At 36.6% G+C, this 18360-nt stretch overlaps 1 protein-coding gene across 1 annotated transcript in view; it reads right to left on the bottom strand.

The window, feature by feature from the left end:
- BRIP1 (BRCA1 interacting helicase 1) overlaps nucleotides 1–18360 on the bottom strand; it is a 184866-nt gene that overhangs the window by 105229 nt on the left and 61277 nt on the right. The window contains exons 10-13 of the mRNA XM_012185233.4: nucleotides 16742–16874; nucleotides 3863–4017; nucleotides 851–1016; nucleotides 600–740 (exon numbers count right to left, since the gene is read on the bottom strand). Coding sequence (XP_012040623.1) covers nucleotides 600–740; nucleotides 851–1016; nucleotides 3863–4017; nucleotides 16742–16874 — 595 coding nt within the window. The remainder of the gene's footprint in view (nucleotides 1–599; nucleotides 741–850; nucleotides 1017–3862; nucleotides 4018–16741; nucleotides 16875–18360) is intronic.

Here is an 18360-nt window from a genome sequence, read left to right as displayed (position 1 = left end):
AAAAGAAATAGAGGGCAGATTGACAAATGAAAAATTGAAACATCGTTAGGAAAATTTAAGTAACGTTTACAGGGTATTGTTATAAAAAATTAAAATTTACGTCACAGGACTCACAAGAATACTTTTAATTCATTTCAGATATTCAAACATGTGCTGAAAATTTATTAACTAATACCAGCTATTAATCTAGGTGCAATGGAAAGATAAAGACATAAAAATTAGAATATAGATACATCATAGTCTAATGGAAAAAAGAATCACAAATAATTAGACAATTAGAAATTACAGTAAAAACAAAGTTGAATTTGTTTCCTTTTTAATTTTCATTAAAAAATTTAAACTTAAATAAGGAAACTGCAATACAGTCTTTGTAAGCAAAGTACATATTTTTACTCACTGGGTTGAAGGAATACTATTTATCAGTAGTTCCTTTTGCTGACACTACCAAGTAGCTGACAAATTTTCTTTTACTGAAATTGAAATGTTGATTTTCCTATTAGGATTTGTTTGCTAGTCCTTCAGTTACCTTTTAACTCGTTTATAGACACTTATACTGAGGTGAAGACTAAGAGAGACTTCAAAAAAAAAAAAAAACTAACCTGTGAGTTATTAATGACATGATTAGCCTCTAGTTGAATAGTAAATGTAACACCAAGTTCTGATGAAAAGGATTTCATTGGTGATAATGTCCCAGATGTCAAAACAATTGTCCAAACCTTGCCATTAATATCTGAAAAGGCCTACAAGGAAACAACATTAAATATGTAAAAGCATTTTTTAAAAAGTCAAACAAATTTACTTAATTGTTAATATTGAGCAAGAATTCTTATTTACAGCATGATAAGCTTACCACAGCTGGATTTAAGCACCAAAAATTTAGCACATGAACTGCTGCCTTCTGCCGTGAACGTTTCTTATTTTTTGATAGAATCAATAACCCATTTTTATCTGTAGTATCAGTCTGATTTATCCAAGAGTAAGTCTGTTGAATAGCGACTTTATAATCATCTGCAAATCTAAATGAAAATAAAATGGCATTTAAATGGCAGAACTTTAGATAACACTGTCCCGCACCAACAACTAATGCCACTAAACTCAGTAATTCTGACAGAAAGTAAATCATTAAACCTTAGGGTCAATCCACCCTTACGGAGTTTATGCATCATCTAACCATCCACCTTTTATCACTTCTCATCCCTATGTTCAGAGATTATGTAAATCACAGCAAAGCCAGGATTAAAATCCAAGCCTCCTAACTCCTACTTCAGAGCTCTCTACATTTCTGTTACATCATTAGTTATAAAATAGTTAACAGTACTATTGTTTAAAAAAAAAACAACAACTAAAGAGCGGGTTAAACTTTATTATTGCATTAGAAAACAGAAAGACAATTTCTACTGAAAGTTTAGGAAACTGAGTTTCAAGTGCCTTTAAAATGTGATCTAACTCTTCATCTACTTTTTTTAATTTATTTATTTTTAATTGAAAGATAATTGCTTAACAATATTGTGCTGGTTTCTACCAAACATCAACATGAATCAGCCATAGGTTTACCTGTCCCCTCCCACCTGAACATCCCTTTCATCTATTCTTAATGAAGTACTAAACTATATGACCTCTGTAATCTGATAGAGTTTATAAATTCTCTCCATAAGAGGCTATAAACCTAAGCTTAAACAGAATGAAATTTGGTATTCTCTACCATGTCCTCATAGTAATACTGACTGTTAATTTTACCCTCAGAGAGAAAGTCCAAGTCAGGAACCTTGTACTAGGTGGAGAGAATTTTATAAAATTACTGGGGGTGGGGGGGACTTCCCACGTGGTCCAGCAATTAAGACCCTGAGCTTCCAGTGCAGAGGACGTGAGTTTGTTCCCAGGTTGGGGAACACGAATCCCACAAGGCCATGGCAGCATGGTCAAAAAAAAGGTCCTGGGAACTAAAAATTACAAAACTGTCTTAGAAGAAAACATAGCAGAAATCTTCATGACATCATATTTGGCCATTGTAACTGGATACAAAAAGCATAAGCAACAAAAGAAAAAAATCAATAAGTTGGATTTCATTAATATTTAAAGACTTTTGTGCATCAAAGAATACTATCAAGAGAGTGAAAAGAGTACACACAGGAATAGGAAAAAATATTTGTAAAGTGTGTATCTGAAACAGAATATGCAGAATAACTCTTTCAACTCAACAAACAACAAAATCCTCATTCAAAAATGGACGAAGGACCTGAGCAGACACTTCTCTAATGAAGATGTAGAAATGGACAATAAGCTCATGAAAAGATGATCAACATCTCTAGTCATTAGCCAAGTGTAAATCAAAACCCTTTATACTCATTAAGATGGCTATTATAAAAAAAAAAAAACAGAAAATAACAAGTACTGGCAAGGATGTAGAGAAATTTGGAACTCCTGTGCATCATTACGTGAATGTAGACTGTGCAGCTGCTATGATAAATAGTACGGTGGCTCTTAAAAAAGTTAGATCAGAATTACCATAAATCCTGCAATTCTACTGCTAGGTATGTACCCAGAAATGAAAACAGGGACTCAAAACAGATACTAGTACATCAGTGTTCACTGCAGCATGATTCACAATAGATAAAAAGTAGAAACAATACAAGTGTCCACCAATATAAAAATGGATAAGCAAAATATGGCATATACACACAACAGAACATCATTCAGCCATACAAAGGAACGATGTACGCTATAACATGCATTAACCTTAAAAACATTACACCACGCGACCCCATGTACAGGAGACACCAAAAAGGGCAAATCCATAGAGGTGAAAGCAGGACAGAGGTTACCAAAGGCTGCGGTGCTAGAGAAATGGAAGATGCTGTTTCATGGGTATAGAGTTCCTGTTTGGGAAGATGAAAAAGTTCTGGAAACTGATAGTGTACAACCATGTGACCATAGTTAATGCTATTAAAATGTACACTTAAAAGGTTTAAACTGTTCAGTTTTACATTATGTATATGTGCATGCATGCTAAGTTGCTTCAGTCGTGTCCGACCCCATGGACTATAGCCTTCCAGGCTCCTCTGTCCATGGGATTCTCCAGGCAAGAATACTGGAGTAGGTTGCCATGCACTCCTCCAGGGGATCTTCCCGACCCAGGCAATGAACTCATGTCTCTTATATCTCCTATATTGGCAGGCGGGTTCTTTACCACTAGCGCCACCTGGGAAGCCCTATATTACATGTGTTTGTGTGTGTTAGTTGCTCAGTCGTGTCCGACTCTGCGACCCCATGGACTGTAGTCCACCAGGCTACAGTGGACTCTGTCCATGGAATTCTCCAGGCAAGAATAGTAGAGTGGGTTGCCATTTCCTTCTCCAGGGGATCTTCCCGACCAAGAGACGGAACCCAGGTCTTCCACACTGAAGGCAGATTCTTCACTGTCTGAGCCACCAGGATATTTTACCATTTAAAAAAAAAAAAAAAAACACTTAAAAAAACATTGGAACCAGGTAGTACTGTAACTTAAGGAGTAATGTGTGGGAAGTTGACTGCTTTCACATTTTATTAAACAGAGGATTTACATAATAAGAGAGACTTTCTGACATTGGAAGAAACATACATAAAATATACTTAAATGAAGACTTAAATTTAGTCTCAGAGGATTGTAAATTTAATGCTAAATTAATTAAATGTACTTATTTACTGGTTTCAATACTCATTTTCATTAACAAAAAATAATATCAGTTGACTGAGTCTGTGCCACTTAAGAGCAATACTTATACCACTTATCATTATCTCATGTACTCACATAAAATTAGTAGCTAGCACCCAGTAAGGCTAATATTTTTAAGAGGAAGAATACAGACCAGATATCTTTGCTTACCTGCTATTTTGCCTAAAAAGATAGTCAAGCACCATAAAAAGTCCCTTGAGCATTATTTGAGTTGAAGCACTAATAACAGGTATTTCTCTTGCCTCCTCTTTACCATGAATCGATGGGACTTTTTCTTCTCTTTGAAGGACAGCAGAAAAATGTCCCTGTAAGAAATTACCATGTTAAGCGTACTGGTTAGGGGTGGGGGAGGGAAAAGAGAGGAACAGGAAAATTCTTAACACTGTTAATAAAACCCAAGTGAAATATAATTGAAATTTAGTCATACATTCATACGCAGGTGCTAACAATGTATTCCGAATTCCCATATATTCTCAAATCCTCTTCAAAGACATTTAAATAAGAAGTTACACATTTAGAAGGTTCATTATTTCTTCGGGCAATTCGAGTTTTATTCAGTGCCCTTCAAAAGCAATGGGCCAAATAAAAATGTACAAAATGGTTTCTAAAAAGCTTAAAAATCTGATATGCCACCTAAATCCCTGAATACCTCCAGGGAGTATGCCTATGCTAAGTCATGACTATGTGAAAAGCAAAATTTTAAAAAAAAAAAAAGGCAAAGAAAGAATACATGCTAAATACAAAATGTATGTTAACTGGCTCATTAGTGATTATATGGCTTATAAGTTTAAATACAGACTAAAGTGTGGACATTAAGATAAATTTCCCACACTGTGAAAGAGAAAACTCTGAATACTGAAATGATAAAAGATAACTGGTGACAATTCTGATGTTTGACAATAAAACCTGTGCTCAATGAAAATAAAACGGGGAAATAGGATAAATAAGACATCCCAGGTAGCCCAGCAGTAAACACCCGCCTGCTAATACAGGAGATGCAAGAGACTCAGGTTTGATCCCTGAGTCAGGAAGATTCCCTGGAGTAGGAAATGGCACCCCACTGAAGTGTTCTTGCCTGGAAAATTCCATGTGCAGAGGGCCTGGTGGGCTACAATCCATGGGGTTGCAAAGAGTTGGGACATGCCTGAGCAATTGAGCAATGCAATACAATCAATGAAAATAAAATGGGGAAATGGGATAAATAAGACAAAATTTCAATATCCAGATACATTGTGAAATAATACACATTTATAAAAGTAAAATTGGTCTCCACTGAACAAAACATTAAAGGATATGAAAAAAGTTTTTTACTTTTATTTTATTTTTCCAGACTTTAAACTTTTTATTTTGTATTGGGGTATAGCTGATTAAACACTGTGGCAGTTTCAGGTGACCAGCAAAGGGACTCAGCCATACATATACGTGTCTCCATTCTCCCCCAAAAGCTCCCTCCCATCCAGGCTGGCACATAAAATTGAGCAGAGTTCCATGTGCTACACAATAGGTCCTTGCAAAAATATTTTCCAAAAATAAAGAACAACAAAAAAATAACATGAGCTTGAATAATTCAACAGTACAAATTATTAACAAAAGATAAGTACTAATTTGTTCTTTTAAAAAAAAAAATCAAGTTCTCTTAGAAACACTTTACATGAAAGCTACTATTCCTCTCCAGCACTGGCAGACAACTGGCAATTTACTTGGTAAAGCTATGTAATTTCTGAACTCCTGACAATAAGGCACTGTAGTAAAAAATAAAAGGACTGAATGAAATTCTATCTACTGAACCATGAGACAACTCCAAGGCTACCTCTGGCTAGGTTATCTAAACAATGAGAGCTAGGTTTATAGATAAATAGAAAACTAAGCAAATGGGGAAACACACACACTTACAGGCAATTATTACTTCATAGTAAAACTAGAATTGTATTAAAATTTAATCAAGCCAGTTACATGATATTACTATCATGAACTATGATGACATATAATATGATGACATGCACAGTGAATATTAATATAATTATGCTGAGAAAATGGAGAGAGAAGAAAGGGGAAGAAGATGGGAGGAAAACGAAACAGAGAGGGAGGGACAAACAGGAAAAGAGAGGAGGGGTGTGTGTGTGTGTGTGTGTGTGTGTGTGTGTGTGCGCGTGTGTTTCTGAAAGAGAGAAAGAAAGCGTGTGTGTAAAATTCAATAGAGAATATCAAAAATTGAAAACTGAAAAGTAGCTGAATCTACATGTTACTTAGAAAATTGGGGTTAATTATCAGAGAAAGCCACTATAAGAATTAAAAGAGCCACTGAGAAGTAAAAATTGGGAGTGGAGCAGATGAATGCTTCTCTTGATAGTACTAATTGACTTTTTAAAAAATTTATTTATTTAATTGGAGGACAATCATTCCACAACACTGACTTTTAAATTATGTTCACACATTACTGTGGTAAAAATTAACTTCTAAACAATTCAATAATGACAATGATGAATTTCTTAGGATCAAAGGAAATTTCCCTAACCTAATTTTAAAATAAGTAAAAATACTACTACATCTATGAAATGAGAAAAAATATTTGCAAATCATATATCCAATACGTTGTTCATATCCAAAATACAGAAAGGGCTTAAACAATCAACAATAAAAGACAACTCAATTTCAGAATGGGCAAAGGATTTGAATACAGATTTCTCCAAAGATATATTAATGGACAATAAGCAGCTAAAAAACTGTTTGCCATTATGAGTCATTAGGAAAAAGAAAAGAAAACCATCTTGAGATATTACTGCATTCTTCCTACGAAGATTATAATAAAAGAGATATGAAAACAAGTGTTGGTGAGAATGTGGAAAAAAATCAGAATCCTTGTGCATGGCTGATGGGATTGTAAAATGGTACAGCCCCTATGGAAAAGTCTGGCAGTTTCTTAAAAAGTTAACACAGAGTTACTTTGTGGACCAGGAATTTTACTCCTAAGTATATACCAAACAGAACTGAAAATATATGTCCGCACAAAAATCTGTGTACGAATGGTGATAGTTGCATTGTTTACAACCGCCAAAAAGTAGAAATAACTGATAATGGATAAACAAAATACAGTACATTCATAAAATGCAAAATTATTTGGAAATAAAAAGGAATGAAGTATTGATACATACTACAACATAGATGAACCCTGAGAACATCATGGAAAGTGAAAGAAGGCAGTCACAAGAACAGGTAGATTCACAGAAACAGAAAGTGGATTATAGGTTTTCACGATCTGGGGTAAGAACAAATGGGAATGACTGCTAATGGGTATAGGATTTCTTTCTGAGGTGACAAAATATTCTGAAATGAGACAGCAATGATATTTTCGTAATTCTGTGACTACAGGAAAAACCACTGAATTGTATATTCTAAAGGGTAAATTTTATGGCATGTGAATTATATATCAAATCAATTACCATTTTTATATACTGATAAGAATCAGAAAAAGCAATTTCTGAATTATACCATTTGAAAAAGAAATAGAAACTTTATAACTTCTCAGGAATAAATGTAACCAAAAGCAAATAAGACTTTTAAAAATTACAAAATTCTATTGGAAGATATATAGAGATAATGAATGATTAAAACTATATCTTGTTCATGAATAAAAAACTTCATATTGTAATATATCAATTCTTTCTAAATTGATATATAAATTTAATGCAATTATAGTCAAACTTCCAACTGATTTGTTCATAGACATTTATAACCTCATTCTAAAATTCAAATGACAGAGTAACGCAACGTACAGCCAGGATCATTCCAAAGGAAAATAAAATGAGGAGATATCCCTTATTACCATGCATCAGCATTTTTCTAACGTTACAGTAATTAACAAATCATATAACTCAGACAAACACGATCAAAGAACACAAGAGTCCAAAAATAAGCTTACACATATACAAAATCAGATTATGGGGCAGAAGTGGCATTACAAATCAGAGTGAAATAGATGGATTATTTAGTGAATGATGAGAAAATTCATACAGGAAATAAAATGGATTCGGTACCACACAAGATAAACAAACATGACTCCCAGGTGGTTGAAAACATTTATTAAAAAAGAAAACTTTAACACTCTTAGAAGAAAAATGTCCCAAAGGATAAGAACTAAAACTAAACTCAAATATTATAATTCATAAAAAAAAATTGATAAATTTGAATGCACTAAAATTTTAAAACTTAAAAAGACACCACAAACAAACCATAGACACAAGAATAATACATGCAACACAATAAGCAAAAAAGAATTAATATTTAGAATATATAAAGGAAAGAGTCAAAAATATATAAAGATGTATTTTCAAGGATGTTCATATTAGAACCTTTTCTTATTGGAAGGAAACTGGCAACAACTTATATGTCAAATGCTAGATTAGTCAAATAATTTATAATATGTGCACTTGAAAATGCTACAGTACAACTAAAATTCACGTGAAGGAAATTTTATTAAAATAGTAAAGTACTCATAACATACTACTAAATGAGGAGGTAAAAAATTTCATTTCAAAAATTAACTTATGTTAAGCAAATACACGCATAGAAGACAAGGTACACATAGACCTAAACGCTACTAATAATCATTTTTATGTTTACAAGTTTTTTTTTCTTTGTACCTTTCTGTATTTTTCAAGTTCTTTCCTTTGACATACATTTTATTTGTTTTTTTTAATAGAATACACTAATCTTAAGTGTACCAGTCATTAAACACAAGCACACACACACATATATGCACACTTGTATAACTAAAACTAAATCAGGATTCAAAACATTCCTCAAAAAAAAAAAAAAGTCCTCAAATTCCAGAAAGTTCCCCTGTGTCCCTTCTCAGTCCAAACTACTCCTTATTCCCGTACAGTGGTAACCAGTATTCTGATTTCCACTAGCATAATTATGTTTGTCCTTAAATTTCATAAAAATGAAATCATACAGTTTATACTCTTTTGTGCTGGTTTCTCTTGCACAACATAATGTCTGTAAGATTCATTTACGCAGTTGTGGAGGCAGTGGATCACTTTTTAAAAAATTGCTGTGTAGTATTCTACTAAATGAATATTTCACAATTTATTCAATCCATTTTACTATTGATATGAAAAACCTATAGAATGCAAAAAGCTTATGAAAAAAATGAAAAAGTATATGAAAAAATATTTATGGTATGTTACACTTTAAAAGTTCAGATAAATACAATCAAATTAAAATATATTTTGAATACTCGTATACCATTGTAAAGCAACTTCACTCCAATAAAAATAAATTAAAAAAAATACTCTTAGTCCAGAATGCTACTTCTGTTAGCAATAGTTTTTAACTGTTTTGGTTCCAAAATCTCTTTAAAACTATGAGGAGGGACTTACCTCACTATATGGTGGTCCGCTGGTTAAGAACCTGCCTTGCAACGCAAGGGACACTGGTTTGATCCCTGGTCAAGAAACTGAGGTCCCACATGTCGCAGGGCAACTAAGAACACCTGCTGCAGCTACTGAGCTCAAGCTCTACAACTAGAGCGCCCTCATGCTGCAACAAAAGATCCTCCACGATGCAAGAAAGAAAGATCCCGCGGACCGCAACTAAGACCCAACACAGCCAAATTAAAACCAAAAAACTATATGAGGGCACTTCCCTGGTGGCCCAGTGGTTAAGAATCCGCCTGCCAATGCAGGAGACACAGGTTCAATCCCTGGTCTACAAAGATTCCACATGCTGTGGGGGAACTAAGCCCCTGCGCCACAACTACTGAGCCCAAGTGCCAGCTACTGAGCCCACACGCCCTAGAGCCTGAGCTCCACAAGACAAGCCACCACAGTGAGAAGCCCACATACCTCACCTGGAGAGCAGCCCCCATTCCTCACCAGTAGAGAAAGCCCATCAGTCTCTGCAGCAACAGAGACTCAATGCAGCCAAAAATACATTTTTTAAAAGTTACACTGCCTTAAAAAAAAAAAAAACTGAGAGAAAAACTATAAAACTCTGATAAAAGAAATCAAAGATGATCTAAATAAATGAGATGCTCCATGTTAAAGGATAAGAAACTCAATATTGTTAAAATGTCAGTTCTTCCCAGATTGATCTATAAATTCAATGCAGTCCAATAAAAATCCCACCAAGAAACTTCGTGAATACTGACAAACTGATTCTCAAGCCAAAAGATTACCCTCTGTGCACTGATGCCAAATTGAATCTTGGAGACAGTTTTAGGTAAAGTAGGAAAGAATAATTTAATTGCTTTGCAGGCAAAGGGAGACACAGTAGGCTTGAAACCCTGAAAAACTGTGTGTCCCAACTTGGGAGGATTTGGTGAAGAGTTTTATAGCAATAATTCAAGTTCTTGGTTGCTAACAAGATTAGCTTCAACAGTACATGAAGCAAGAACTTCCAGGCTTCAACAATACGCGAACCATGAACTTATAGATGTTCAAGCTGGATTCAGAAAAGACAGAGGAACCAGAGATCAAATTGCCAACATCTGCTGGATCATGGAAAAAGCAAGAGAGTTCCAGAAAAACATCTACTTCTGCTTTATTGACTATGCCAAAGCCTTTGACTGTGTGGAGCACAATAAACTGTGGAAAATTCTTCAAGAGATGGGAATACAGACCACCTGACCTGCCTCTTGAGAAATCTGTATGCAGGTCAGGAAGCAACAGTTAGAACTGGACATAGAACAACAGACTGGTTCCAAATCAGGAAAGGAGTACATCAAGGCTGTATACTGTCACCCTACTTATTTAACTTCTATGCAGAGTACACCATGAGAAACGCTGGACTGGATAAAGCACAAGCTGGAATCAAGAATGCTGGGAGAAATATCAACAACCTCAGATATGCAGAGGACACCACCCTTATGGCAGAAATCGAAGAAGAGCTAAAGAGCCTCTTGATGAAAGTGGAAGAGGAGAGTGAAAAAGTTGGCTTAAAGCTCAACATTCAGAAAACTAAGATCATGGCATCTGGTCCCATCACTTCATGGCAAATAAACGGGGAAACAGTGAGAGATTTTATTTTCTTGGGCTCCAAAATCACTGCAGATGGTGATTACAGCCATGAAATTAAAAGACGCTTGCTCCTTGGAAGAAAGTTATGATCAACCTAGACAGCATATTAAAAAGCAGAGACATTGCTTTGCCAATAAAGGTTCATCTAGTCAAAGCTATGGTTTTAGTACTCATGTATGGTTGTAAGACTTGGACTATGAGGAAAGCTGAGTACTGAACAACTGATGCTTTTGAACTGGTGTGTTGGAGACTTTTTTTGGGGTGGGGGGGATATTAAGAACTTTAATTTTTTTTTATTTTTTCATATCACAAGCATATGTTTAATTTTTTTAATTTTTTTTTTTACTTTATTTTACTTTACAATACTGTATTGGTTTTGCCATACATTGACTTGAATCCACCATGGGTGTACATGCGTTCCCAAACATGAACCCCCCTCCCACCTCCCCTCCCCATAACATCTCTCTGGGCTATCACCGTGCACCAGCCCCAAGCATGCTGTATCCTGCGTCAGACATAGACTGCCGATTCGATTCTTACATGATAGTATACATGTTTCAATGCCATTCTCCCAAATCATCCCACCCTCTCCCTCTCCCTCTGAGTCCAAAAGTCTGCTATACACATCTGTGTCTTTTTTGCTGTCTTGAGAGTCTCTTGGACTGCAAGGAGATTAAACCAGTCCATCCTAAAGGAGATCAGTCCTGAATATTCATTGGAAGGACTCATGCTGAAACTGAAACTCCAATACTTTGGCCACCTGATACGAAGAACTGACTCATTTGAAAAGACCCTGATGCTAGGAAAGATTGAAGGTGGGAAAAGAAGGTGATGACAGAGGATGAGACGGTTGGATGGCATCACCGATTTGATGGACATGAATTTGAGGCAGCTCCGGGAATTGGTGAATGACATGGAGGCCTGGTGTGCTGCAGTCCATGGGGTCGCAAAGAGTCGGACACAACTGAGCAACTAAACTGAAGTGAACAAGATTAGAATGCATGCAGGATCTATATGCCTTAAATCTTGTCTCAGGCGGTCTCCTAATAATGATGAGCTTCCCTGGTTCCTCTAATCTTGCCTCAGATGGTTTCTTGGCTTCTCCTCCCTAGTCTCTGCATCTCCTCCCTTCCTCAATTACCAACTGTTTGAATTTGCCCTTGAAACCCAGGGAAGGTCATGGAGACTGCAGTCTGTTCCTTATAAACAAGAAATGGAGGAAAGAAAGGCTTCCATGCCCAGGAGCCCCACAGGGTCCTGCTCAGTTTAATTCTAAGTTTATATGAAAAAATGAAAGACCCAGAATAGCAAACACAATGCTGAAAATCAAATTCAGAGGACTGACACTACCTGACATCAAGACTCACTATAAAAACAGGTGTGGTACTGATAAAGGGATAGACAGTGTACCAGTGGAAAAGAATAGAGAGCCCCAAAATGGGTCAACACAATACAATCAGCTGATCTCTTGACAAAGGAACAAAGATAATCCAATGGAGAAAGGATTGTCTTTTCAACAAACAGTGATACAGTAACATCTACACCCAAAGAGACGACTAGACACTGAACTAACACACTTCACAAAAATTAACTCAAAATGGGACATGGACCTAAATGTAAAATACAAAACTATAAAACTTCTAGAAGACAAGATAGGCGAAATCTAGGTGACTCTAGGTTCGGTGATAAGTTTTTAGATCGAAGAACAAAAATAGAATCCATTAAAGAAAAAAAACTTGAACTTTATTAATACTAAAAGCGTTATATTCTGTGAAAGCCTCCATTAACAGGATGAAAAAACAAGTCACAGGCTGGGAGAATATATTTGCAAACACACATCAAATAAAGGTCTTGCATATGAAATACCCAAAGGACCTTTTGCTACAACACCACCACCCTCATGGGTTGCCTGCACGCTCCAGGGAAGGGCCTGTCCCAGTCGGCTCAGCCCTACTGCCAGAGCGTCCCCACCTGGCTGAAGCTGACAGCTGATGATGTGAAGGAGCAGATCTACAAACCAGCCAACTTGAGGAGCCTGACTTCCTCACAAATCTGTGTGATCTGAGAGACTCACATGGTATTACACAAGTATGTTTTGTGAAGGCAATAAAATCTTGAGAATTCTTAAGTGCAAAGGACTTGCTCCTGATCTTCCCGAGGATCTCTATCATTTAATTAAGGAAGCTGCTGCTATTCGACAGAGAAGGCAATGGCACCCCACTCCAGCACTCTTGCCTGGAGAATCCCATGGACAGAGGAGCCTGGTAGGCTGCAGTCCATGGGGTCGCAAAGAGTTGGACATGACTGAGCAACCTCAATTTCACTTTTGACTTTCACACACTGGAGAAGGAAATGGCAACCCACTCCAGTGTTCTTGCCTGGAGAATCCCAGGGACGGAGGAGCCTGGTGGGCTGCCATCTATGGGGTCGCACAGAGTCGGACACGATTGAAGCGATTTAGCAGCAGCAGCAGCAGCTGCTATTCGAAAGCATCTTGAGAGGAACAGAAAGGAAAAAGATGCTAAATTCCATCTGACTCTGATTGACAGCCATATTCACATTATAATACCAAAGGAGTCCTCGTCGCTAATTGGAAATACGAATCAGCACAGCCTTTTCCCTGGTTGCATAAATTTGTCTACTGTACTCAAGCCATAAAACCATTGTTTAACAGGAAAAAAAAAATCCAAAGAACTCTTAAAACTCGACCATAAGAAAACAACAGGCAAAATATCTGAAGAGATATTAATATCTCACCAGATGAAATATGTAAATGGAAATTAAGCATGTGAAATGATGGCAACAGGTATCATTCAGTTCAGTTCAATTGCTCAGTCGTGTCCGACTCTTTGCAACCCCATGAACTCCAACATGCCAGGCTTCCCTGTCCATCACCACCTCCCGGAGTCCACCCAAACCCATGTCCATCGAGTTGGTGATGCCATCCAACCATCTCATCCTCTGTCGTCACCTTCTCCTCTTGCCCTCAATCTTTCCCAGCATCAGGGTCTTTTCAAATGAGTCAGCTGTTCTCATCAGGTGGCCAAAGTATGGGAGTTTCAGCTTCAACATCAGTCCCTCCAATGAACACCCAGGACTGATCTGCTTTAGGATGGACTGGTTGGATCTTGTAGTCCAAGGGACTCTCTAGAGTCTTCTCCAACACCACAGTTCAAAAGCATCAATTCTTCGGCACTCAGCTTTCTTGACAGTCAACTCTCACATCTATACATGACTACTGGGAAAACCATAGACTTGACTAGACGGACCTTTGTTGGCAAAGTAATGTCTCTGCTTTTCAATACGCTGTCTAGGTTGGTCATAACTTTTCTTCCAAGGAGCATGCGTCTTTTAACTTCATGGCTGTAATCACCATCTGCAGTGATTTTGGAGCCCAGAAAAATAGTCAACAAATGTGTCCACTGTTTCCCCATCTATTTCCCATGAAGTGATGGGACCAGATGCCATGATCTTCGTTTTCTGAATGTTGAGCTCTAAGCCAACTTTTTTACTCTCCTCTTTCACTTTCATCAAGAGGCTTTTTAGTTCCTCTTCACTTTCTGCCATAAGGGTGGTGTCATCTGCATATCTGAGGTTATTGATATTTCTCTCGGCAATCTTGATTCCAGCTTGTGCTTCCTCCAGCCCAGCATTTCACATGATGTACTCTGCATAGAAGTTAAATAAGTAAGGTGACAATATACAGCCTTGACGTACTCCTTTTCCTATTTGGAAGCAGCCTGTTGTTCCATGTCTAGTTCTAACTGTTCCTTCCTGACCTGCATATAGGTTTCTCAAGAGGCAGGTCAGGTGGTCTGTATTCCCATCTCTTTCAGAATTTTCCATAGTTTATTATGATCCACACAGTCAAAGGCCTTGGCACAGTCAATAAAGTAGAAGTAGATGTTTTTCTGGAACTCTCTGGCTTTTTCCATGATCCAGCAGATGTTGGCAATTTGACCTCTGGTTCCTCTGCCTTTTCTGAATCCAGCTTGAACATCTGGAAGTTCACGGTTCACGTATTGCTGAAGCCTGGCTTAGAGAATTTTAAGCATTACTTTACTAGTGTGCGAGATGAGTGCAATCTACCTATCTATTAGAATGGCTAACATTCAGAACACCAATTGTCGACAAGGATGTGGAACAACAGGAACTCTTACTAACTTTTGGTGGGAATGTAAAATGGTACAATCACTTTGGAAGATAGTTTAGCAGTTTTCTTTGCAAGCTAAATACAGTCTTACCATACAATGCAGCAATTGTGTTCCTAAGTATTTATCCAAACAAGAAGAAAGTATGTCTATACAAAAACATGTACACAAATGTTTACAGAAGCTTATTCATAATTTCTCAAACTTAGAAACCACCAATATGTCCTTCAGTAAGTAAACAGATAAACAAACCGTGGTGCATACATACAATGAATTTAGTTCAGAAATAGAAAGGAATGAGCTGCCAAGTCACAGAGACATTAAATGTATACTGCTAAGTGGGAGAAACAGTCTAAAAAGACCACATGCCATTGATTACAAGTATAGGACATTCTGGAAAGGCAACACTATGGAGTCAGAAATAAAAATCAGCAGTTACTAGAGGCTCAGCAGAGGACATGAAGTATGTTGAAGGGATGAAAAGTGCAGCACAGAAGATTTTTAAGGCAATGAAAGTATTCTGTATGATACTGTAATGGTACATACATGACTTCATGTTTTCATCAAAAGTCATAGACTTGAACAACACAAAAAGTGTACCCTAAAATAAACCATGGACTTTGGTTAAAAGCAATGTAACAATATTGGTTCAACTGTAATTAATGCACTAGTATTATAAGATGTTAATAATAAGAGAATCTATAGCATCTGTGGCTGGGGGTGGTGGTATATGAGAATTCTTTCCTTTTTGCTCAATTTAACATAAAACAACCACTTTAAAAAGTAAAGTCAAGCTGCATTCCCCTCAACTGGACACAAAGTCCATCACTGAAGGGTGATCTGGGAAGTCATCTCCATTTTTCCAATGCAGAGGCATTGTCTTTGAGGACCCCCCAGAGCTGGTAAGAAAGCTATAAATGCCTATTTGCATAAACTGTGTTGTGAAGGACATTCAAGTAACTTAGAAGTTCCCTCTGGATATAGGAATAGGAACATCAGTGTAAGACAGAAACTTTTTTTTACTGATTATTCATTTCTGCAGGTTATTTTTTTATCATGCATTTTTTATCTCTTTTAAAAAAAAGCATTGTCAAAAGTAAAATGAAAAATAAGTTTGCAACCTTCCACTTCTCACATCTGCTTTGATGTCCTAGGAGTAATCCACTATTAATAGTTTTGATGTATACCCTTTTGGATATTTATCCTTTCTTCTCTAGGTCTTTCTAGCCCAACAATGTATCTATGTCTACATATGAAATTATAGAATAAACTACTTAAAATTACCTAGACACACCAAAAATAAAAGTCAACTAATATAAATAAATAAGAACAAAGAGAAAAATGAAAAACATTCTCATCTGCAGAAAACAAAACAAAACAAAACAAAGAACCCAAAACAAACATTCTTCTGAGAACAGTGTTCAGGCATCAAGCCTCTATCCAGGAAGATGCACAAAAGAACACACTCATAAAATTTGGAATGCGATTTCATAAGGTTCACAGTATCCTGCAGCCCACTCATGATCTTTATAACCTCTAAGTTAAGAAGAATGAAATATGAATTTATCTTTTTATTTTCCAAATTTTAAATTTTATAATTGACAAAATATTTACAACCTAAAATTACTAACTTCTTTTAGCTTTAAGCAAAGTAATTAATTCCATATTAATTAATCCATATTTCCTTCAAATAATGCTACATTTTCATCTATAATTTATGCCATCACTTAGATTATCAAACTGATCCAATAAAATTTTAAAACAATTGCTACTTTTTTTTTTACTCTGGATTAATTATTCACTATTAAGTCATTTCTAATTCACTAAATAAATCTTACAGGTAGAAAAAAAAATCTTACCTGCAAAATAGGAAAAGTAGCAGTGGTGATACCCATTTTGTGTAAATTTAAAAGCATTTCACTTCCACTCCATACTTTACAGGATGATTCATAATCCCTTTCCACAAGATGTTCAGAGCTTGCTTCTAACCAACTGAAATAAAATAAAACAATTCCATCAACCAATATCATCCTTATGTGCACTATTATTTCAACAGAACAAACAGAACTGTGATACACTGATCTGTATTCCTTGATGCTCTTAGCACATAAATGTAGATTAATTAAGACATATTTTAAAAAGCATGTATGCTTCATATCACAACATAATCATATAGCTAAAAAGCAAGCTTTTATTCAGAAAAGAGAAAGACGCATGTGATCCCCAGTTTGTATTTTGTGAATTTACACTGCTTAACTTGTGTGTCTCTCCAACTCACAAATTTGGTCTGCACATAAAAAGAAACACAAGAAAGCTAATAAGGAAATTACAGCACTAAATATTAACATTAAAATGGACTTACTAGAAAATAAATAATATATTCACTTACAAACACACAGAGAGACATTTGTACATTCAGTGAGTATTTAAATGTATTATGCCAGATACTACGCTGGGTAGTAGAAATACAGCAGTAATAAAATAGGTAAAGTCCTTATTCTCATGAAAATGAAATTCTACTAAAGGGAGGTAGAAATGAACTTAGAAACAAATCCATGAACATGAAAACATTAGGTAGTGATAGTGATATTATGAAAATTAATTGGATTAATGTAATCTAATTGCTACTTTCATTTGAAGCGTCAAGGAAGCTCTCCTAGAGGTGACATTTATTCTAACAACTGAATGCAGAAAGCACTCAGTCATGTGAGAATCGGGGGGTGGGGGGGAATGAGTATTCCAAGCAGAAGGAATGTCTGGGAGTGACTAACAAATTCTGCTTATTTAAAAACCTCAAAGTCAATGTAATTACAACACAACAGGCAGAAAGAATAATAGTATGAGCAAGGTTAGTGTGATAAGCAGGAATCAGATCATATTGGGTCAGGAAAAGAAGTCTGAATTCTATTCAGAGTGTAATGGGAAGATTTTAAATGGAGGATTTTCAGTGAGAGATAATCTACATTAAGCATGTAAAAGATGATTCCAGTTTATAAGGCAGAACGCATTATAGGAGAAAGGCAAAAATGAAGGTCGGAGAGACCTATTAGGAGGCTGCCGTTTTGGCTCAGCTGGTACAGTATCCGCCTGCAATGCGAGAGACCTGGGTTTGATCCCTGGGTCAGGAAGATCCCCTGGAGAAGGGAAAGGCTACCCACTTCAGTATTCTGGTCTGGAGAATTCCATGGACTGTATAGCCCATGGGGTGGCAAAGAGTCGGACAGGACTGAGCGACTTGCACTTCACTTCACTTCCACAGTGTTCTAGGGGCTTCCCGGTGGCACTAGTAGTCAAGAACCCGCTGCAAATGAGGAGACGTAAGAGACGCAGGTTTGATCCCTGGGTTGGGAAGACACCCTGGAGAAGGAAATGACTTCCCACTCCAGTATCCTTGCCTGGAGAATCCCATGGACACAGGAGCCTGTCAGGTTAAGGTCCATAGAGTTGCAACGAGTCAGACACAACTGAAGTGACTCAG

This window comes from Ovis aries, chromosome 11, assembly GCF_016772045.2.
Source record: "Ovis aries strain OAR_USU_Benz2616 breed Rambouillet chromosome 11, ARS-UI_Ramb_v3.0, whole genome shotgun sequence".
In the NCBI taxonomy this organism is placed as follows: Eukaryota; Metazoa; Chordata; class Mammalia; order Artiodactyla; family Bovidae; genus Ovis; species Ovis aries.
This window is presented reverse-complemented; position numbering and strand designations above follow the sequence as displayed.